This window comes from Lissotriton helveticus, chromosome 12 (genome assembly GCF_964261635.1).
Source record: "Lissotriton helveticus chromosome 12, aLisHel1.1, whole genome shotgun sequence".
NCBI lineage: Eukaryota > Metazoa > Chordata > Amphibia > Caudata > Salamandridae > Lissotriton > Lissotriton helveticus.
The window spans coordinates 67,117,412-67,141,863 of record NC_136073.1 but is presented as its reverse complement, the minus strand read 5'-3'; the positions used below and the strand labels follow the sequence as shown (position 1 = coordinate 67,141,863).

At 47.6% G+C, this 24,452-nt stretch overlaps 1 protein-coding gene across 3 annotated transcripts in view; it reads left to right on the top strand.

The window, feature by feature from the left end:
- The window catches only part of LOC144799666 (low density lipoprotein receptor adapter protein 1-B-like), a 111,402-nt gene extending 88,716 nt beyond the window's left edge, over positions 1-22,686 (top strand). For all 3 annotated transcript variants that reach the window (XM_078671132.1, XM_078671133.1, XM_078671131.1), the window contains exons 2-3: positions 11,139-12,098; positions 17,839-22,686. In XM_078671132.1, coding sequence (XP_078527258.1) covers positions 11,525-12,098; positions 17,839-18,047 — 783 coding nt within the window. In that variant the 5' untranslated portion in view covers positions 11,139-11,524 and the 3' untranslated portion in view covers positions 18,048-22,686. The remainder of the gene's footprint in view (positions 1-11,138; positions 12,099-17,838) is intronic.
- Positions 22,687-24,452: the final 1,766 nt, after the last annotated feature.

Sequence of the window (24,452 nt, the reverse complement as noted above, 5' to 3'; positions counted from 1 at the left end):
GCACACTGCCTCCGGGCCTGTCATGGATCCGTGCAGGGCCCGCACACTGCCTCCGGGCCTGTCATGGATCCGTGCAGGGCCCGCACACTGCCTCCGGGCCTGTCATGGATCCGTGCTGGGCCCGCACACTGCCTCTGCCTGTGATGGATCCGGACAGGGCCTGCACACTGCCCCTACCTGTCCTGATCCGTGCAGGGCCCGCACACTGCCTCTGCCTGTGATGGATCTGTGCAGGGCCCGCACACTGCCCCTGCCTGTCATGGATCCGTGCAGGGCCCGCACACTGCCTCCGGGCCTGTCATGGATCCGTGCAGGGCCCGCACACTGCCTCCGGGCCTGTCATGGATCCGTGCAGGGCCCGCACACTGCCTCCGGGCCTGTCATGGATCCGTGCAGGGCCCGCACACTGCCTCCGGGCCTGTCATGGATCCGTGCAGGGCCCGCACACTGCCTCCGGGCCTGTCATGGATCTGTGCAGGGCCCGCACACTGCCTCCGGGCCTGTCATGGATCTGTGCAGGGCCCGCACACTGCCTCAGGGCCTGTCATGGATCCGTGCAGGGCCCGCACACTGCCTCCGGGCCTGTCATGGATCCGTGCAGGGCCCGCACACTGCCCCTGCCTGTCATGGATCCGTGCTGGGCCCGCACACTGCCCCTGCCTGTCATGGATCCGTGCTGGGCCCGCACACTGCCCCTGCCTGTCATGGATCCGTGCAGGGCCCGCACACTGCCTCCGGGCCTGTCATGGATCCGTGCAGGGCCCGCACACTGCCTCCGGGCCTGTCATGGATCCGTGCAGGGCCCGCACACTGCCTCAGGGCCTGTCATGGATCCGTGCAGGGCCCGCACACTGCCTCAGGGCCTGTCATGGATCCGTGCAGGGCCCGCACACTGCCTCTGGGCCTGTCATGGATCCGTGCAGGGCCCGCACACTGCCTCTGCCTGTGATGGATCCGTGCAAGGCCTGCACACCGCCCCTACCTGTCCTGATCCGTGCAGGGCCCACACACTGCCTCTGCCTGTGATGGATCCGTGCAGGGCCCACACACTGCCTCTGCCTGTCATGGATCCGTGCAGGGCCCGCACACTGCCTCAGGGCCTGTCATGGATCCGTGCTGGGCCCGCACACTGCCTCTGCCTGTGATGGATCCGGACAGGGCCTGCACACCGCCCCTACCTGTCCTGATCCGTGCAGGGCCCACACACTGCCTCTGCCTCTGATGGATCCGTGCAGGGCCCGCACACTGCCTCCGGGCCTGTCATGGATCCGTGCAGGGCCCGCACACTGCCTCAGCCTGTCCTGGATCCGTGCAGGGCCCCTCCACTTCCCCCCCTTTCATACAGCGCAACGCGCCTTGAAGTACTGGCTTGCAGCCCTGGGCCCTGGCCCCGGCCCATAGTCTCACAGGAACTTGGAGATAGCTCGGTGGGCTAGAGCGCCTGCTGCAGAGGTGCTGATGGGTCGACTCCCTCAGAACCGACCTCGGCTTTCGGCTTTCATCCTTCTGAGATCACCTGCGGACGCGCATTATTCAAGCGCCAAGAGGCCGGTGAGCGCTATAACAATGGCAGTGTTATCTGCGCTTAATGTCACTTTCATTGTGTACTCGGATGTGATTTCGGACTGCAGTTCTTCACCAGGGGAAGGTGCACCGACCCTGGAGACCCCTCAAGGCTGATGGAAACTTTTCCTGGGGGGAGGTGAGGGGGGGGTGTCATTCATGGGCGCGAGCTCCGTAGACAATAACTATTTAGCACAGGGAGGGGCGCGAATTCCAAGGAGGGGGCTGGGGCGATTAATTACTGAGCACAAAGAGGCGCTTGGTTGGCCAGGGGTGATATTTGTATGTGTAAAGGGTAATTACCAGGTTTGCCAGGGGGCGGGAGCGCAGGGGTGAAGGCAACGTTGCAAAATCGGAGGAAGTCACGACTCGGGCCCGTTTGAAGCTTAGAGCACAATCACCGCAGGGGGTGGAGAGACGTTGACCTTTGACACCTGCATGCAAGGTCTCTCCTTAAGGAAGTCGGCGTATGGGAGAGACCAGATAAAGGGCAACCGTGTGATCTTGTCCACTGTTACCACCCAGGGCTAATGGTGACATCATAAACCACAAGGTCAAAGGTCGAGCAGTTTGTAAATACAGAAGGTAGCCCAGGACAATATTACCCTTTACCCATTATTTGTATATTTTATTTTGCTTTCTTTTGGGTAGTTAAACCTAAAACGTGATCGTCTTCAAAGTGCAGTTAACAACGGGCACTGTTTAGAATTGGAATATTCCGGTTTTGTTTGCCTTTCGTGAATGAATTGTTGATACAACAATGGACAATAGTGATGGACGCCAGGTTTATGCGGTTCTGTGGCTGCTGCGTTTACAACGTAATTAACGGTTGCTGCATTTGCCGCATAATATGCCTAATTCGGAGATTTAAAAATCTGCTGCTTCTAGTTGAATGGATGGGTATGACACTGCCAGAGAAAGTGCTGCATAGTATAGTGTGCACGTGTCCCTGCATTATGCTGTGGAATCCATATTTAACAGTCGTCTGTGAAATATTTTTGATATTTTATTGTTTCCTGCGAAATGTGTTTTCATGCCGCTGCACTTAGTGCATTCCAAGCACTTAAGCATGTAATATTACACATACATACACAGAATTAGAGGGTATTTATTTGACTGCGGGTTCTGAGTTGCATCAAATAGACAATGAGGGCAGAGCTCAAGTCACTCGTCTCCGCAGTGAAAAAAATTCCTGCAATTCACTATTCATCCATCTATCTTTTTATGTTCTGTATGGCTCCCAGAACCACCTGCCTCTACTACACAGGGCAAAGGAGTAACGGGGGCGCCCCCTCTCTGTGCCTTCCCTCTCTGTGCCTTCCCTCTCTGTGCCTTCCCTCTCTGTGCCTTCCTTCTCTGTGCCTTCCCTCTCTGTGCCTTCCTTCTCTGTGCCTTCCCTCTCTGTGCCTTCCCTCTCTGTGCCTTCCCTCTGCCTTCCCTCTCTGTGCTTTCCCTCTCTGTGCCTTCCCTCTCTGTGCCTTCCTTCTCTGTGCCTTCCTTCTCTGTGCCTTCCTTCTCTGTGCCTTCCTTCTCCGTGCCTTCCCTCTCTGTGCCTTCCCTCTCTGTGCCTTCCCTCTCTGTGCCTTCCCTCTCTGTGCCTTCCCTCTCTGTGCCTTCCTTCTCTGTGCCTTCCTTCTCTGTGCCTTCCCTCTCTGTGCCTTCCCTCTCTGTGCCTTCCTTCTCTGTGCCTTCCCTCTCTGTGCCTTCCCTCTCTGTGCCTTCCTTCTCTGTGCCTTCCTTCTCTGTGCCTTCCCTCTCTGTGCCTTCCCTCTCTGTGCCTTCCCTCTCTGTGCCTTCCCTCTCTGTGCCTTCCTTCTCTGTGCCTTCCTTCTCTGTGCCTTCCTTCTCTGTGCCTTCCCTCTCTGTGCCTTCCTTCTCTGTGCCTTCCTTCTCTGTGCCTTCCCTCTCTGTGCCTTCCTTCTCTGTGCCTTCCTTCTCTGTGCCTTCCCTCTCTGTGCCTTCCTTCTCTGTGCCTTCCCTCTCTGTGCCTTCCTTCTCTGTGCCTTCCCTCTCTGTGCCTTCCCTCTCTGTGCCTTCCTTCTCTGTGCCTTCCCTCTCTGTGCCTTCCCTCTCTGTGCCTTCCTTCTCTGTGCCTTCCCTCTCTGTGCCTTCCCTCTCTGTGCCTTCCTTCTCTGTGCCTTCCCTCTCTGTGCCTTCCCTCTCTGTGCCTTCCTTCTCTGTGCCTTCCCTCTCTGTGCCTTCCCTCTCTGTGCCTTCCTTCTCTCTGAGTCTGCCTTCCCTCTTCCCCAGAAGCTCGACTCCCTGCTCGCCTTAGTTGGTCTGACAGGATCTTGTAGAACCATACCTGGGTAGGCAGCATTCCGTGACAATGTAGCATCAGTGGTTAACATAACTTGTTACCCACAAGTCTGGTCCTGCAGCAAACCCCTGCTGTGGGTGTCCTTTTGTTAAGGGATGGTGGTTAGCCGGCCACAGATGGGCACCGGGCCCTGGCCTAACTGTTGGAAGTGGTTTATGATCAAAAGACCAGATACTTACTGAAAAAAAACAAGTTTATATTGGATTTATGATATGTGTGAAAATAGGGGTACCCCTGAATTAATTTCCTAAATCAGGGTGAAAATATTAGATGGGAATAGACATTTAGGAAATAGGTAAAGGGTGGACCAATGCTAAACAGAAACAATAAGTGACCAGAAAAAAATGGTTATCAAAAAATATAAAATATTTTATCTATTTTTTATGCAAAAGAAGTTTTTAAATATTTTGTCTTTTGAATTAATGAAAAAAGAAGAAATAAATAATCATAACAACAATAATGAATTTGGTGTATGTACAATTTTTCTCTTTGCCTATGTATATAACACAGTTTAGGTATACATTTAGGTATAAGGATATTATTTGTTTAGACGTATTACACCTATTAATCTATTCATACATGGCGTAATGACGCGTCATAAATATGTATCAAACATGATATTTTACTATTGGGCATAAATTGATACAAACAATTACATTCAAAACATAAAACAGAAAGTCTATTCACATCTTATATTGGATTTATGGTCTTCACTCAAAAAACACTGTTAATGTACAGTTATGGACGTCAACTAAAAAATAACCTGAAATTAGTAAGTTCTGGGTAGTTCCACAATGCATAAGTCATACAACAGCCTTGCAAACTATAACTCACACCACGCTCACAATCTGTATATCAATAAATAACACACAAAAGCACAATGTAAATAAATAACACATTCACTCCGCTAAACAAATACTAGTTTTACTTGTCTCATTCATAGTGGTAAGAGTAGTATGGTATATAATCTCACCTATACCACTATTTGCTACACTTGTAATTGCATCTGTTTCATTAAAGGTAAGATTATTAGCATTGCATTCGGTGAACATAGTGTCCCAACTCTAAAGATTCCAGAATCAGATGATCGTACACTAACAGTGAAGGTTCCGGAGGTGAACATAGTGTCTCGGCGCCAAAGATTCCAGAATCAGATGATCGTACACTAACAGTGAAGGTTCCAGAGGTGACCATAGTGTCCCAACAGTAAAGATTCCAGAATCAGATGATCGTACACTAACAGTGAAGGTTCCGGAGGTGAACATAGTGTCTCGGCGCCAAAGATTCCAGAATCAGATGATCGTACACTAACAGTGAAGGTTCCAGAGGTGAACATAGTGTCCCAACAGTAAAGATTCCAGAATAAGATGATCGTACACTAACAGTGAAGGTTCCGGAGGTGAACATAGTGTCTCGGCGCCAAAGATTCCAGAATCAGATGATCGTACACTAACAGTGAAGGTTCCAGAGGTGAACATAGTGTCCCAACAGTAAAGATTCCAGAATAAGATGATCGTACACTAACAGTGAAGGTTCCGGAGGTGAACATAGTGTCTCGGCGCCAAAGATTCCAGAATCAGATGATCGTACACTAACAGTGAAGGTTCCAGAGGTGACCATAGTGTCCCAACAGTAAAGATTCCAGAATCAGATGATCGTACACCAACAGTGAAGGTTCCGGAGGTGAACATAGTGTCTCGGCGCCAAAGATTCCAGAATCAGATGATCGTACACTAACAGTGAAGGTTCCAGAGGTGACCATATTGTCCCAACAGTAAAGATTCCAGAATCAGATGATCGTACACTAACAGTGAAGGTTCCGGAGGTGAACATAGTGTCTCGGCGCCAAAGATTCCAGAATCAGATGATCGTACACTAACAGTGAAGGTTCCAGAGGTGAACATAGTGTCCCAACAGTAAAGATTCCAGAATCAGATGATCGTACACTAACAGTGAGGGTTCCAGAGGTGACCATAGTGTCCCAACAGTAAAGATTCCAGAATCAGATGATCGTACACTAACATTGAAGGTTCCAGAGGTGAACATAGTGTCCTAACACTAAAGATTTCAGATTCAGATGAATGTACACTAACCGTGAAGGTTCCGGAGGTGAACATAGTGTCCCAACACTAAAGATTCCAGAATCAGATGATCGTACACTAACAGTGAAGGTTCCGGAGGTGAACATAGTGTCTCGGCGCCAAAGATTCCAGAATCAGATGATCGTACACTAACAGTGAAGGTTCCAGAGGTGACCATAGTGTCCCAACAGTAAAGATTCCAGAATCAGATGATCGTACACCAACAGTGAAGGTTCCGGAGGTGAACATAGTGTCTCGGCGCCAAAGATTCCAGAATCAGATGATCGTACACTAACAGTGAAGGTTCCAGAGGTGACCATAGTGTCCCAACAGTAAAGATTCCAGAATCAGATGATCGTACACTAACAGTGAAGGTTCCGGAGGTGAACATAGTGTCTCGGCGCCAAAGATTCCAGAATCAGATGATCGTACACTAACAGTGAAGGTTCCAGAGGTGAACATAGTGTCCCAACAGTAAAGATTCCAGAATCAGATGATCGTACACTAACAGTGAAGGTTCCGGAGGTGAACATAGTGTCTCGGCGCCAAAGATTCCAGAATCAGATGATCGTACACTAACAGTGAAAGTTCCAGAGGTGAACATAGTGTCCCAACAGTAAAGATTCCAGAATCAGATGATCGTACACTAACAGTGAGGGTTCCAGAGGTGACCATAGTGTCCCAACAGTAAAGATTCCAGAATCAGATGATCGTACACTAACAGTGAAGGTTCCGGAGGTGAACATAGTGTCTCGGCGCCAAAGATTCCAGAATCAGATGATCGTACACTAACAGTGAAGGTTCCAGAGGTGAACATAGTGTCCCAACAGTAACGATTCCAGAATCAGATGATCGTAAACTAACAGTGAAGGTTCCGGAGGTGAACATAGTGTCCCAACAGTAAAGATTCCAGAATCAGGTGCCGTAACAGTAAATGTTCCTAAACTGAACATGGTGTCCCAGCACCAAAGATTCCAGAATCAGATGATTGTACATTAACAGTGAAGATTCATGAACTGTTGATTGTACACTGACAGTAAAATGCAACTTGTTAGGGATCTGGCGTCAGAACAGCGTAACGATTCTGAAAACATTCCATCAGCATGGATTTTGAAGTCATAATGATGCCTTCTCACCCTTGAGAACAACAACTGTTCTGGAATCAGATTCATGCACTCCCACGAGCTACCTCGCCCAAAAACAGGGCCCTCGCAACACAGAGGTTCAAAGTAACTCACAGCATCCCAAGGAAGGGGTCCTGGATTGGAACAAAGGGATTCAGAGCAAGACACTCTGCTGTATGTTCTGCTCAACAGCAAGGGATGCAAAATGAGCACATCATCTTCACCCCAGCAACATCCCTAAGAACAGGGATTCTAGAGTCTGGAAAAAGACACTAGCCATAGTGAGTTCAAAAACTGGGCTTCAGGAATCAGACCTTTGATGAGCTCTGTCGATTTGTAGAGCTGGGAGGATTTACTAGCACTGATCAGGTGTGAGTGTAGACACACCGAGGGCCTACTGGGACTACTCGAATAGCCAGGTCTTCAGCTTCTTGCAGGACTCGAGAAGTGAGGAGATGGTCTTGTATGTAGTGGCAGGTCACTTCACACTTTAGTTGCGGTGTAGGAGAAGGCTCGGCCTCCCGGATCTGCTTTTCCGAACATGTGGGACGTGTGCAAAGAGGACTCAAGATGAGCGAAGGTGAGCTACGAATCCCCAACAATAACTGTTCCGGAGAGAGAACAGTGAGACCCGACTCAGAACCCTTCCAACAAGAAGCATTCTGGAATTCAAGTGAGAAACTCATCTGCGACGCGCACAATCATACATGTTTCAATATCAGAGCAGCATGTTCCACCTAACCACCCCTAACAAGGTGGAGACAAGCAAGAGACCTTAAGAGTATCGGTTTTAAAATTAAAACCCCTTGCTCCCACCAGTAACTAGGCAGCAAGATAAGCCTCTTGAAGCAAAAAGATGCCTTCCATTCACAACCTTGTGCAACATCTGTTTTTCTGACGAGCCAGCCTCCTGAAAAACAAGGGATTCCTATTGTGAGAAGTTTGTTCTCAACCGCGACACCTCCAAAATAACGTTTTGGCAACAGACTGCAGCCGTAACCACCCATGACATTTCCAACAACTAGAGCTATAGAATCAGAACGAGGAACCATTAACTCGGGTACAACAAATAAGACCTGCTGGTTACTGCTGAAAGAAATGCATCCTGAACGCCTCCGCCTGCCTGATCCGCAACATCCCCCGCCGCAGCCACATCACCCCCCACCTGAGAGACCTGCACTGGCTCCCCATCAACAAGAGGATAACGTTCAAGCTCCTCACCCATGCACACAAGGCACTCCACAAGACCGGACCAGCATACCTCAACAGCCGACTCAGCCTCTACACCGCCACCCGTCAGCTCCGCTCCGCAGACCGCACCCTCGCCACCGTCCCCCGCATCCGAAGAGTGACAGCCGGCGGCAGATCATTCTCCCATCTCGCCGCCAAGACATGGAACACCCTCCCTATCCGCCTGTGGCAGACTGAAGACGACCTAACCTTCAGGAGACTTCTCAAGACCTGGCTCTTCGAACAGTAGCGGCATCCTACCCCTCCAGCGCTTTGAAACCCTCACGGGTATGTAGTGCGCTTTATAAATACCACGATTGATTGATTGAAACGCTGCATTGAAACTAACCCCATCAAGATGGCCGTCCTCATCATCACCCCCCTACACCAACAACTACTCCTGGAATACGACCGAGTCTTTATGGTGCTAACGTTACGACATTAAAGATGGTGTAATTGAATGATGTCGGAATCTGGGCACAGCCTCTCACAAACGCTCCAACCCCATACGCTGGTTGCAAGGCACTGCCACGTGGCTGCTTAGAACAAATTATGCATTTTTTGCTACTTGTGAAAATGCTGATTGTTTTGCACCAGAGAAAACAGAGAACCGATTTCCTTTTGATTTTGTGGTGTATACAGTATTAGAAATGGACGAAAATAAATGTGCTCTTCATATATGACCGGCTTGGCGCTGGTATCCTGAAAATGGATTAGCAAAAAATGTTTGCACACGCGCAAACTTTCTGTGACGTGGCCTGCAGCAAATGCTTCCTGCGTCCTTTGTGACGCTCTAGTAGCCTCTGAGGGCCGCGCGCCCAGCTCCGCTTTGTTACCGGAATCACAAGCTGTTTCGCCCCCTAGTATTCCCGTAGCAACTGTGCTGAGCGGAAAAATGGCCGGTAGTCTGGTTATTGGACAACATTTCCTCTCCACACAATTATAACCATCTCCATATGTTTCAGGAGCTGTAGCGGCCATGTGGAAAGACCCATAAATATCACATTCTGGTAATTACCAAAGATGTTCCGACAGCCTTTTCCCGCCATAAGAGACCCCCTGTAATGACTGGCGGGAAATACACCTCCACTATTTTTTCCCCAGATTACTAGCCCTGGCCATGAGTAGGGCTGAAGTACCAGCCGCTAATGGCCATAGATGCACCAGGTGCGTGTATTATCAGGTCCCAAATTAGGGATTCTTCGGCAGGTATGTGTTGGAGACAAATATTGGAATTAAGTATCAGATTAAAGGGGCATCCATAGTACAGATTAAAACAATACTCTGTCCAGGCCTGCTAGCACTCACCACCAACAGGATTTTTTGACAATCACACTGTCATGTCAGGTTAATTATGAGGGGGGCTTTTGGGGCAATAGAAAAGGAAAAGACTGTGGGATGTGCAGGGTACTTAAAAACAGTGATAGAAGTGCATTAAAAAAGTATGGGAACTGTGATGCGTACAATGGTGGCAGGGTGCGTGAACGCGTGGGGTGGTAAAAAAAGTGGCTAAAAATTCGAAATATTCGGTAACTTTTTTTCACCTTCAGGTAATTTCATTCAAAATAGCACACAGACTAGATGAAAATTCAATGCAAGATATGTTAGTCAGTGGGATATGCACTATGGTATATTATGAAACCTCTATTTGTTAATGCACTGCACCAGAGAGCGCCAGAATTAAATACTGGTTGGTGCAGTGGAGAGTTGTGACCTGTATGTTTAGTGCTACGAGGTTCCACTCTGTGAAAGAAAGCACTGTGAATATTTAATTCATTATTTTAAACTTGCATTACACACAGTATAAGATAGGCTGCTGCAAAATGCCCAAAAAGGTTTAAGATAAAATAGTGCTTCCAAAATATAGATTTTAATACTATCCACACTACATGTTGTACACATTCTTAAGAATTAATGTCTTTTAAAAGCACACCTATTGCAGCTCAGCTTGTAGCTCCCTTACAATACCTTCACAGGAATAAATGTGTGTCATCAGGCAGCTTCAAGTGATTCCATCAGTTAGAGCCAATACTGGAGTCCGAGCTCCCTTTACATTTGCAGATTGACCAGTTGTGCACATTTACATTTCTTTCAGGCAAGCAGGCACCCTGGCAGGAAGGCTTGTTTAGCTCTCTGCCCCTCCCTCGGTTTCACAACGCAGGACGCTCCCTGCCTTACTCTTCAGTTGAAGCATTTCAGCTGTTGAAATTATTGTCTTTTCACAAAAAGCAGGTGAACCTATTTTCTAAATTGAAAAAGTATGGGCACCTTTGCTTCCAACACAGTATTTTGTAAAATACTCATGTTTTTTAACTTCAATACAGAAGAGTGTTTGTGTGTGTGTGTCTGAGTGAGTATTTAAAAATCCCAGGTGAAATCCGACAGACACCGACTGAATGCTCCTGTACCCAACTATTTACTAAATAATACATTTATTAGGGAGGTGTAACACCCCCAACATCCTTTCTGAAGCTGCACTCCTGCTGATTGATGATGTCAGCTTGAGTTTTGAGTTCAATTGTGACGTCATTAACTGGATGGCCCCTTTAAATCGTCGTTGATATTTAAAGGGCTCGGCGGAGAGTACCTTGAACTGGAACATCACTCGGTGATTGGGTGTGACTACGGATACTCAAACTGGATGTTGCTATTTTGTTTGTAAATATTGTTGAATAATTACGTAACATGTATATTTGTGGTTTACCACTAATATTCCTTATGAATCTCATAATACCGACTGGGAAGAAAAGATGATGTAATATGCGCCAGTTTCTGAATAGATCACTGATGATTAATTTTTCTTTGTTTTTCCCCTATAAGGCTGGAAATCCTGCGAAACCCGAAAAAGGCGTCCAGACAAAGGTGGCAAGACTGGAGACGAAAAACCAAGAAACACTGGTAGCAGGATTGTCCTCAAAATAATACCCAAGAAGCTGCCGGTAGCGCGTTTCGCTCAGGGGAAACAAAAGAAATACATATTTTGCAACCGAAAAGGATACTGGGAAGAAAAAAGAAAGGGTAAAAGGACAAATGATAAAAAAAGAACGAGAAATAACAAAGAGCTGTAAAAATAGTCAATGCGAGCAGAACTACAAATTTTCAGGTGGACTTAAAGTAGCTAGGCTGGCGTAAAAAAAGAAAAACTATTACGCCCCAAAAGGTAAAGTAATCTGAACTGAACAGGAACCCAACAAAGGAATCTGAAAATGTCCTTCAGTAGTTCCCACCTGGTGAAGACCATCAGGAAGTCCCCGGCAGTCCTGCGGCAGAAGTTCAGCAAGGACAAGGTGAAGCGGCTGTCTCACGGGGATCCGCTCTTCAAGGTGCACTACCTGGGCGTGGAGAAGATCTACTCGCTGCAGGTGGAGCAGACGCACGAGGTGGTGGCGCAGCTGCTGAGCGCCTGCCAGGGTAAGCCGCAGGAGAAGGACCACGCGCTGGTGGTGCGGCCCCGCTACCTGGAGGTGAAGGAGATCGCCAGCGGGCGGCAGATCACCAAGACCTACCTCCATGACATTGCTTGCTGCACGGCGGACCCCGTCATACCCAACGTCTTCCTCTACATCTGCAAGCACCGGGGCCAGCTGCAGTGTCGCGTCTTCCTGTGCAACAAGGCGGAGAAGGCTAAAGCCATCACCGCCTGCCTTGCCAAGTCCTTCGAGAGGGCCTTCAGCGACTGGCAGGGGACATCCGTTGAGCAGGAGACCATCCCTGAGGAGAACGAGATGGAGCTGCCGCAGCAGAAGGAGTGCCGCAAGCTTCAGGGCAGAGGAACGCGAGGTAAGATGCGCCCGTCCTGCAGTGAGGTGATGCAGCGGTCGCAAGGCCACTGCACAACACTACCCTCAAATCTGCTATGTTCTACTTGTCTTTGATATGCAGGACCACAGGGATTATGTGGCAGTAGTTTATCAAATTAGGCGGGAGGGTTGACTAAATTATGCAGCAAGAAAAGGCACATTATATGATGTAATACAGTACATCTTGTGATAGTATTACTTCATAACTTGGCCATTTTAAACATGTTAACACTGTATGGGCAAAGGTTTCACCTCGTTAGTAGCAGTTTAACACCCAAATACAGCAATAGCAACTTAAAAGTGACCAGTTAACCTTTGCATTGGGTCTTCCATTGTGGGGCAACATGCTTCGCCAAATTTCTAGTAACTATATGAGCTAGAACTATTTTTTTTAATCTGCAGTTTATGCAGCAGATGATGTATTCTGTGACACAAGTTGCAAATCTACAATTATGTGGAAAATGCCCCGCCACAGAATTGCATAATTCCAGTGACTCTGGTGATATGGGCCAAACTTTCTTCTCTTGATCTCATCCCAGGCCTGACCTTCACCACTCCTACCATTCCAACAGATGGGTCCCAGAAATAGGTCTGCCTGTTCACCTTAATCCTGCCCTGCATTGCCACTTACAGTTTATTCGCTACATCCCACACACATCTCTGTCAATGCACCTCAAGCCAGACCTGCACCGCGCCTCCTATTGCTGTACTGGGGTTCCCATGCTGGTGTGCCAATTAACTTCATGACCTGCAGCTGCACTGGTATTCCAGCACTCTTGTTGGTGGGCAAGAGACATGACGGGCTGTTATTCCAGTGTTGAGACACATGCAGGCAGTTCTGCACCCTATGTATTAAAATCACTGGGGCACATTCACAGCTCTGGGGGTACACCCAATGCACAGACCTGCAGCACCCCCAGCTATTCCGGTAACAGGCCAACAGGCATCTCTTCCAGTACACTTCAGTCGTGACCTACAGCACACCTAGTCATTCCACGAGTGGGGCCTACACACAACGGTAGATAACTCAGCCCTTACCTGCAGCGCCCCCACCTCTTCCTGTACTGTGACCAGACACACATCTGTGCCAGTACTGCACAATCAGCCTGCAGCAGCCCCGCTGTTCCTGTACTGGGGCCGACACACATCAGTGCCAATACTGCACAATCAGCCTGCAGCAGCCCCGCTGTTCCTGTACTGGGGCCGACACACATCTGTGCCAGTACTCCACAATCTTAGCCTGCAGCAGCCCCGCTGTTCCTGTACTGGGGCCGACACACATCAGTGCCAGTACTCCACAATCTTAGCCTGCAGCAGCCCCGCTGGTGCTGTACTGGGGCCGACACACATCAGTGCCAGTACTGCACAATCTTAGCCTGCAGCAGCCCCGCTGTTCCTGTACTGGGGCCGACACACATCAGTGCCAGTACTCCACAATCTTAGCCTGCAGCAGCCCCGCTGGTGCTGTACTGGGGCCGACACACATCAGTGCCAGTACTGCACAATCTTAGCCTGCAGCAGCCCCGCTGTTCCTGTACTGGGGCTGACACACATCTGTGCCAGTACTGCACAATCAGCCTGCAGCAGCCCCGCTGTTCCTGTACTGGGGCCGACACACATCAGTGCCAGTACTGCACAATCAGCCTGCAGCAGCCCCGCTGTTCCTGTACTGGGGCCGACACACATCTGTGCCAGTACTCCACAATCTTAGCCTGCAGCAGCCCCGCTGTTCCTGTACTGGGGCTGACACACATCAGTGCCAGTACTCCACAATCTTAGCCTGCAGCAGCCCCGCTGGTGCTGTACTGGGGCCGACACACATCAGTGCCAGTACTGCACAATCTTAGCCTGCAGCAGCCCCGCTGTTCCTGTACTGGGGCTGACACACATCTGTGCCAGTACTGCACAATCAGCCTGCAGCAGCCCCGCTGTTCCTGTACTGGGGCCGACACACATCAGTGCCAGTACTGCACAATCAGCCTGCAGCAGCCCCGCTGTTCCTGTACTGGGGCCGACACACATCTGTGCCAGTACTCCACAATCTTAGCCTGCAGCAGCCCCGCTGTTCCTGTACTGGGGCTGACACACATCAATGCCAGTACTCCACAATCTTAGCCTGCAGCAGCCCCGCTGGTGCTGTACTGGGGCCGACACACATCAGTGCCAGTACTCCACAATCTTAGCCTGCAGCAGCCCCGCTGGTGCTGTACTGGGGCCGACACACATCAGTGCCAGTACTGCACAATCTTAGCCTGCAGCAGCCCCGCTGTTCCTGTACTGGGGCTGACACACATCTGTGCCAGTACTGCACAATCAGCCTGCAGCAGCCCCGCTGTTCCTGTACTGGGGCCGACACACATCTGTGCCAGTACTCCACAATCTTAGCCTGCAGCAGCCCCGCTGTTCCTGTACTGGGGCTGACACACATCAGTGCCAGTACTCCACAATCTTAGCCTGCAGCAGCCCCGCTGGTGCTGTACTGGGGCCGACACACATCAGTGCCAGTACTGCACAATCTTAGCCTGCAGCAGCCCCGCTGTTCCTGTACTGGGGCTGACACACATCTGTGCCAGTACTGCACAATCAGCCTGCAGCAGCCCCGCTGTTCCTGTACTGGGGCCGACACACATCTGTGCCAGTACTCCACAATCTTAGCCTGCAGCAGCCCCGCTGTTCCTGTACTGGGGCTGACACACATCAGTGCCAGTACTCCACAATCTTAGCCTGCAGCAGCCCCGCTGGTGCTGTACTGGGGCCGACACACATCAGTGCCAGTACTGCACAATCTTAGCCTGCAGCAGCCCCGCTGTTCCTGTACTGGGGCTGACACACATCTGTGCCAGTACTGCACAATCAGCCTGCAGCAGCCCCGCTGTTCCTGTACTGGGGCCGACACACATCTGTGCCAGTACTCCACAATCTTAGCCTGCAGCAGCCCCGCTGTTCCTGTACTGGGGCTGACACACATCAGTGCCAGTACTCCACAATCTTAGCCTGCAGCAGCCCCGCTGGTGCTGTACTGGGGCCGACACACATCAGTGCCAGTACTGCACAATCTTAGCCTGCAGCAGCCCCGCTGGTGCTGTACTGGGGCCGACACACATCAGTGCCAGTACTGCACAATCTTAGCCTGCAGCAGCCCCGCTGTTGCTGTACTGGGGCCGACACGCATCAGTGCCAGTACTGCACAATCTTAGCCTGCAGCAGCCCCGCTGTTGCTGTACTGGGGCCGACACGCAACTTCGCCAGTACCCCTTTCTTGAAGATCTATAGCCAGGGCCACTGGAATTATGCTTCACGGTTAACTAAATTATGCGGCAAGAAAAGCCAAATAATGCGGCACATTTTTTTAATATTATTACTTCATTATTTTGTCATTTTTTGCATGTGGTAATACTCTCTGGGCAAAGTTTTCACCTCATTAGTACCAGTTGGACAACCTAATACACAAATGAGGGAAACATCCTTTACCACGCGGATTTTACTCCGCAAGGCTTTAACAACGCATCCATTACAACGCAAGTCGTAACCACGACTTGCGCTGGAGGGCGCCAGAGGATTAAGAATAGTATATTTACTATTCCAACACCTTCCCTAGTGTCCACGGGGACTGGTGTTAGAATAGTAAATTATACTATTCTCAATCCGCGCCCCCAAAGCAAGTCGTGGCAACGACTTGCGTTGTAAGGGACACGTTGTTAAAGCACGCGTTGTGACGGTACGCGTCGTACCGTCATACATCCCAGAAATGAGCTACTGAAAGATGGCCAGTTAACTATTGTGACAGTCCTACCACTGCTTGCAAACACACATTGCCATGTTTTTAGTAACTTTTGATCTGTTTGAGCTAGAATAAATTCATTTTTTGCTGTTAAAATATGCAAGTTATGCAACAGAGGAGGGATTATGTGTCGAATCTATAGTTATGCGAGAAAGGCCATGTCCGCAGAATCGTATAATTCCAGTGGTCCTGCCTAGCTGTTCTCTTACACACTTTGCCAATACACCTCCAAGCCGACTGACACCGCTGACGCACACTGCTCACAACACCCCCCATTCCTCCCTTGGGAACCTTCCGGCATTACATCACTAAAGCCACACACAGCCCATCACAATTTTCACCTAATCTATATTTTGACTGCAAGCACTGTGCATCGTTCTGAACTTTGGCTATTTAGTTCTACACTACCAAACATTTGTGGCTGGCGCGGTTACATCTCTTTGGTGTTAATTAAGGCAGTGTTTAATCAGACACTTAAAAGCAGATTTGTGAGGTGGTAATTTGTGAGAAGAATATTTGCGCACTTTTGTTGTGTTGCATTTTGTTGTGGTAGCAATGTTACATTTTTTGTGGCATTATTTTTTCAGCCTCATTTTTGCAGTATTGCTGCTTTGTATTGTTGTTGTGTCCCGTTCTGTTTTTGCTGTGTTGTTCCCTGTTATATTTTTGAGTTGCTATTGGGTTGTGTGTTTCCTCTATTTGCTGTCGACATGCCTCTAAATACTGCTACATTTCTATCCAAAAACTGCACATTCCTTTAAAGTTCCAGTACAACTGTTTAACATTGTTTGAGGTGGTAAAATACCACTGCCTCAGCCCCTGAGATGTTTGACAGCAGCCAATCGAAAACTAGGGGAGGGACCAGGCACTTCCAGGTGTACCTCTATGTGAGGCGACCTTTAACCTTCAAAAACACTCACCAAGTGTGCTTTCCTCTGGTTTCCGTCCACGGGGTAATTTGTTCTTCTTGTCCAGTGCTGCCATCAAGGGGTTGTTACTGTTTATTGCAGTTACATATTTAACGGTGATTTAAGGGTTGATTTAACATAATTTAATCAGCCATTTTATGCTTTTTAATTTGAGTTTATGTTCAAAGCTATGTACAGCATAGCGTAAAGATTCTCCTCTTTTAAAAAAAAAAAAAAAGAGGAACATTTGTATTCCCCTAAGCTTCAATTCCTCGCCTTCTCATTGTCTCAATGCTTTAAAGGTAAATTTTTTGATCTAATGTTTTTAATGGCTCCACATTGTAAAGAAATAATTTGCAGGGACATAACTCCAGAATCCATATTATTGCATTTAACATATTCTGTCTAACAAGTACAGAGTTCTTGCTGCTTGCACTTAATGTGTTCGGATACACAAACCTAGTCTGTCATGTCACAGAGCATTGCATTCTGGTAGTTGTAGTCTTTGCTTCCATTTGTGGTGACATGGTTTGCCACTCTCTTCCTTCTCTCTGGGTTTCCTATACTCCATGTTCCTGGTTTTCATCTGGTTCTTTCGCTCACTCCATCTTGTTCTTTCGCTCACTCCTCTCTTGCTTCTTAGGCTGGTCAGAGTTCTAATTCCCCTCTTCTCTTTGGGATTATTTAAGGTTCAATTCTCAGTCTCCTCCCTTTCTCCTTCTACACTACATCCCATGTCTCTACCATAGCTTCCTGCACTTTCCTATCACTTCTAGGTCGAGTCCCAGATTCTTGCTTCTCTTTATTCTATTGATGCCTCACTCCAGGTGCCAGATGCCACTCCACTAATCTAGCTCAGTAGGTTGCAGCTGTGCTGCAGAGATTAGTGCATAACTCAGGGCCAATGCAGTTTATGTCTTAACATTTCTAGGTCATTAAAATGAGTACAGTTGATTTGTAAAACAACTCCTGGTGTGCACTACATACCTGGCCATTCTTGTATAACCTCACCCTTTTCATGTCTTCTGCAGATGGCACCTCAACGGAGGACGAAGATGGCGAGCGCTGCCAGTCGTTGGAGACCAGCGACGAAGAAGCGGAGAGCCGCATGCATGATGAGTTCCAGCGGAGGGTCTCGTCCCACTCTGCCCCCCACCGCCTAGACACCGGACGACATAGCCTGTCCGACCTGGAGGACGATGCCATGGTTCAACCACACCTCCTAGGAGACAGAGACTAGCTCCTGGGGTCCACCATACACCTAACCTTTGACCTGCTGGGACAGGGACTTACTTGCTCCAAAAGCATTCCTCAAGGACCCAAAAAATGGGCCATCTGATAGCTCAGTTTCACCCTTAATATTATTGGACAAACTGCCACGTGCCTTCAGGGGTCGGCCAGCGCCACGCGCCTTCAGGGGTCGGCCAGCGCCACATGACTTCAGGAGATGGCCAGCGCCACGTGCCTTCAGGAGATGGCCAGCGCCACGTGCCTTCAGGAGATGGCCAGCGCCACGTGCCTTCAGGAGATGGCCAGCACCACGTGCCTTTAGGAGATGGAAAGCACCACGTGCCTTCAGTGGCCAGCACCACGTGCCTTCAGGAGATGGCCAGCACCACGTGCCTTCAGGAGATGGACAGCACCACGTGCCTTCAGGAGGTGGCCAAAGCCTTCATCATTAATGGAGGGGAGGTCTCTGTCCAAAGAGTCGTAAATCATTCATCTTCCAAAAGTGATCGCCTCTCATGGAAATGGAAACCCTCTCGCTACATGTCGGGAAAGGACATAGCGAGTGCTTGGAAACAAGACCATGTCTGCTCTCTCTTGTTTGTTGGGGATGGAGAATGGATGTCACGCCTCTATAGCCGGCCTCTGATTGGGAAAACGAGACCTGGTTCTCAATCAAACATGTCACTTCTCCCTTCTTGCGGGTGGGAGAAACATTCCAATTTGAGAGGGTTCTCTGTTCATGTCAACAAAATTTTCCATTCTCAAACGTGGGGCCTCTTGTTATCGGAGAGGGTTTCTAAACCTTAAAATATGAGAGTTTAGCCACTCTCATTCAAGACCTCTTGTTTTGAGTGGACCCTAAGGGCCAGATGTATAGTGTTGCGCTGCCCTTGCGTCATGCAAGGTAACGCAAGGGCCGCACAACACTAAAGTCAGATTTACCGAGCAACGCATGCGGTGCTTGGCAACTCTGGAGTACTGTCCACTGGGGAGGTGTTCCATGGGTGGAGTCTGCGTGATCCCATCCATGGATTGTGGTGCATTCCCAGTTTTACCATGAGAGGTAGCCGTAGGAATGCGGCAAAATGTGAAGTCTTCCCAGGGGAGACGTTACGAGGAGGAATATGTTTATTTTATCTTGTTTGCCCTCTTTCTGCGTGTGCTGCAATCTGAAGCACGTGTAGAAAGAAGAAAAAGTCTCAGGATTGGTTTTGTGCAAGAAGGAACATCTTTCTGCACAACAACAATCCTGCCTACAATGCAGGCACCCTTGCACCATGTCACAAGGGTACCTGCGTTGGCACTAGACAGCACATTGTGTGCCAGTGCAAGGAGAGGACAAGAATGTGCCATATAATGTTAAACATGGCACATTCTTGTCCACTCCCTTTCACGCAACTGGGCCCCACTTTCTAAAATGAGATCTCTATTCATGACACTAGACCACGCCCACTCTTGTTTGGAGTAACTCTTGTTTTGGTTGTGGACATTTAGGGGGAGATTTACTAAGATTTTATGCCATGTTTGCGTCACAGTCGTGATGCAATTAGCACAAAATCTTTTTTTTTCCGATTTACTTTCCAGCGGTAAACTTGTTTAGCTCTGGAAAAAATTGTAAAAGTTGCATTACTAAGCTCCAAGGGGGCTCTACCATTAGTGGTGCATGGGCTTTCCGATGCAACCACCCAAGGTTTCATACACTAAGCCCTATTTACTAAACTAAGCAGACAGGGTTTAGCATCAGAAAACTGCGCCCTTTTGAAGTAGATGCAAGAAAAGAGAAATGCTTTCATTTCTCCTTCCTTTTCCAACTCTGTACGTGTGCTGCACTTTACAGCACGCATATAAAGAGGCAAACGGGGTTAAGATTAGTGCAAGCATAATATTTTCTACTGAGGGCTAGCCTTCCAGTACAAAGCATATGTTACACTCACAGAGATGCCATTGCACTATGGCGCAAAGGTGTCTCTGTGGCGCACAGCAGCTGATTTCAGCACCGGTGCTAGGGAAAGAGGAGAGTGCAATATTTCTTCTTTCTCCTTTTCATGCAGCGCAGTGTGGGATTTGCAGCTGCTGCTCTGCGCTGCGTAAATAAATGTTAAATCTGGCCCCAAGCTTCTAGAAAGGTGGGGCTCTGTTCTTACAAACAAGAATTTGCTGTCTATCGAGCAGGACTGCACTTGTTTTAGGTACAAACATATTTTTTCTAGAAGGAAATACCCTTCTTAAAAATTAGTTTGGACACATGATGTTTTGGGAGTGGACTTTTAGTTTCATGAGGAGACTTCTGATCTTGGAAACAAGGCCTCCACTACTATAAAAAAATGCCTCTTGTTTTGTGCCTAAATGGCTAATTTTCAAAAAGGATCCGACTCTTGGACACAAGACCTCCCTCTCTTACATGCAGGATGCTGCTCTTTTTGTGAACAGCAATGCTGCCACCAGGAGATGAGTTTCTTGACCGAAAGAACTTCGCTGATATTTAATCTTGGTAGCTTTATCTCTCTGAGGTGCTGTCAACTTTTAATGGCCAACTAGCAAATAATTTCAGAGGGGACCTCTGGTCCAACAGTAGATTAGATAACCTAGCTGGGCTGGTCCCAGGTTCCATCAGCCAGTACCCGCTTACCTGTATTTCCATGACATGTTCGAACTTCGCCAGATCACACTAAGAATACAAGGAAGCGTTGGAAAGACATGATCCGGCTGCGCTGAACATGGTCTCCCACTCACCTTTGTATGATCTATTTTGAGAAGTCTTTGAACGCAAGCTGTGCATATTTTATTTTAATCAGTTATACATTTCACAAATGTAATTAAGGATTATGAAGGTCTTCACATTCTCACAACAGCTCACATATAGTGCCCCTGCCTCTAAACTGGACATTTACAGAGCCTGATGGCTACCTATGCACACTGGTAAACTGTGATCACGTCAAACACAGTTGACCACAAACTTTTATTTTAACTCAGTAATGCTGTGTTCTTCAGTGAGTGCTCAATTTCAGATCTTGCTTGGTGGATGTCCCTGAGAATCAGTGCAATTCTGTGGGGTTGGATGAAAAGGGAGCCTAAAAGGAAATTACCCCCTACAGCTTCACTGATCTTGGGAAAAGTAGGTAGGGTTCCTGTTCTTAACCAGGTGTGGTGTGTCCTTTCAAACACAAATACACCCCATTCCTAAAGGCCCTCAAAAATGGCCCACATGTTTATAAAGTAAGCAAAATGTGCTCATGTGTTTGGAAAAGTAGATGTTTGTAACCATTCATCCAAAGGAGAAGTAATTACCAGTAAGAATTCCAACATCAAGCAAGGTCATGAAAATAAGCACAGAACCAGGGCAGGGGTTTCGTTGTTTTTATGATAAATGTTATAAGCTTTTTTATTATTGAAGAGGTCATGCTATGGTTTTATTGTTGACAATGTTCTTATTTCTGAAGATGTTGTGCTATTTTTTTTACTAAAGATGTTACTATGTTTTTTGAGCCGTGTGAATGCAAAGCCGGACATTAGTGCTGGATGCTAATGTCCATAGGTACTTCCTCTAATTTACAGAATCTCTTTTATCTTAACTTAAAACACCCCTTTCTATCCTCTAGATCCTTCACTCATTGTATGCCCCCTCCAATCTCCATCTCACACTTTTTCTCCCAGAGTTCTCATTATGGCCCTTGCATGGGTATCTCTTTAGGCAAGCCAGAAATCCGTTCATCCCTTGTCGGTCTTCTCCTCCATTAACAGTTCCTATAGCACTCCTTCAATTCTTCTAGTTAGCTCCTTCAATGCGATGAACAGGGCTGAGCCACCAAACCAAGAATATGTCCAGAACATAGTACCAATAAAACGTACCATCAGAACTAAGCAGACACCAGTCTGAGATGGGAACAGAACCATGTGAGAAGGTACCCAATGATCGGATAGTGCAACAAGGCCATACCTGTGGCAGAATGTACACTGTGTAGAAGTCACTAACATGCCATTACTAACCCATCTTCAACCACAAATCATTATGACTCCTGTGTAGCTCCTAGACCACTTAACAGAGCAGCTACCTTCCTTGATCAAATTGTTAGATATATTGGAGACACCTGAAGTTATATCATTCACGATCATTCCCACTTATCACTCACCACAAATCCCCAACCATTCATTGTTGCAAAGCTTTGATTCTACAAGCTAAACTTTATTGTCTATTAAGTGTTTTTTCTGTACACTTTCATCATCCTTTTTTCACGTGTTTAAGTTTGTTTGTATTTTTCTCCAAAGAAGGCGTAGCATTGCAAGTTTTATTGAATCTGATTGCCTGTACATTTTTAGTTATATTTAAAAAAATATATATATTCCAGCTTATGATGTCAAAAAGTATATAAACCCAAACGATAAATCAGGTGAAACTTGCTACTGAAATGTGTGATACATTACTATCAAACTGAAAAACAAGCAAATGTAAGTAGATATTAAATATCAATATAAAAATGTTTAATTAAAAAAATCCCAACCATGTATTTTTCCCTGGATTGAACTTGCGCCAAATTCAGTGTGATGAGTTGTGAATAGTCACAAGCTCTCCTCTCGTGCTTCTGCAAATATGTGAATTCACCTGCATTGTGTATAAAAAAACACTTTGAATAAAAAAAAACAAGAATGAAGACTTTCTCATTTGTCCTGTGTTTGTGAAGTCCTCGAACTCATTCAGAAGCACTTAATGCACACAGTAAACACACCTCAGCGCCTAGAGATGATTCAGTGCACAGTAGGCACATTGGAAGATAACTTACCGCTAGTGTCCTACTTTTACAGCAGAAAAGCACGGGGCGCTCCTGCACCTTCACATTTGAGAAGATCTACGGGGAGTGGGCAGAGCCTGAACATGGGGCAGTTGTAGTAAAGAGGTGCTAGGGTGAGGAGTGAGGACTGGAAATAGAACATTTGATGTACTGTGGCGTTTGGGGGGGCGAGGGTGGTTAGGTCTGGTTTGACAGCACTGCTGTTTGTATGCCATAGTGTTACAAATCCTTAAAATAAAATGTTCATAAAGTTGGCGTTTGGCGCTGCACAGAGGAGTATTCCTTTAACATCAAGCTATTTATTGGATGTTTGGCGTTTAACTCAGCCTTGTAGGAAGTACTTCCATTGGAATGTTCGAGGCACTATTTTATGTTTGAAAAGTATGTTCAGTGTTCACGCTGCCACATTCAATCGTTTATGTGGATTCTACACTGTGCAGTTCTGTTTTTGCCACATTTTCCCCTTTATTGATTGGCTTGAATACAAAAAAACACAATGTTAGCAAGTAAGGAATGCATTTGTGGAAGCCTCCTGTTTACGTGCATTGGCTCATGAAAGCCAGGTGCATTGCTTTTGCCAATGCTTGTTCACGCCTTATGAGTTAGGTGAAGCCTCATGTGACAGTCAGAAGCTACCACAACATTAACACAGTCACTACGTATGCTGATTGGTAGAGGGTCGCACATCCATCCAGGTTTTATAAGTGTCGTGTCCATGATGAACGGTGAGTGAAAGTGGCTTTGGGGAGTTGCTAAAAATCGGTGCCTTGAAGGTCTTGGTGCCCAAGGTTCCAACATGGAATTCAGAGTAAGCTCCCATTGGTAGTCTAAGGGCTCTTCCTAGTCTCACTTCCTGGTTTATGACGCAGGATGTGAGGGGGCCAAGGTGATGTCACAGCTGGCCTCACCCAGTGCCGCTGTGCTGGACACCACTGTTCTTGTTCACTTGCAGAGCTAAGCTCCAGTGAGATTCCTGAGTATTCCACTTCCAGCTCTAAGATCCAGTGAGATTCTTGGGTATTCCCCTTCCAGCTCTAAGATCCAGTGAGATTCTTGGGTATTCCACTTTCAGCTCCAAGATCCAATGAGATTCCTGGGTATTCCACTTTCAGCTCCAGTGAGATTCCCGGGTATTCCACTTTCAGCTCTAAGCTCCAGTGCGATTTATATGTTCCTCACACGCAGCTCCAAGGTCCAGTGACATTTGAAGCATTACACTTTCAGCTCCAGTGAGATTTCTAGTTATTCTACTTTTAGCCCCAAGCTCCACTCAGATTCCTGGGTTTTCCACATGCAGCTCTAATATCCATTGAGATTTCTGGGTATTCAACTTCCAGCTCTAAGATCCAATGAGATTCCTGGGTATTCCACTTTCAGCTCCAGTGAGATTCCCGGGTATTCTACTTTCAGCTCTAAGATCCAGTGAGATTCCTGGGTATTCCACTTTCAGCTCCAAGATCCAATGATATTCCTGGGTATTCCACTTTCAGCTCCAGTGAGATTCCCGGGTATTCAACTTCCAGCTCTAAGATCCAGTGAGATTCCTGGGTATTCCACTTTCAGCTCCAAGATCCAATGTGATTCCTGGGTATTCCACTTTCAGCTCCAGTGTGATTCCCGGGTATTCT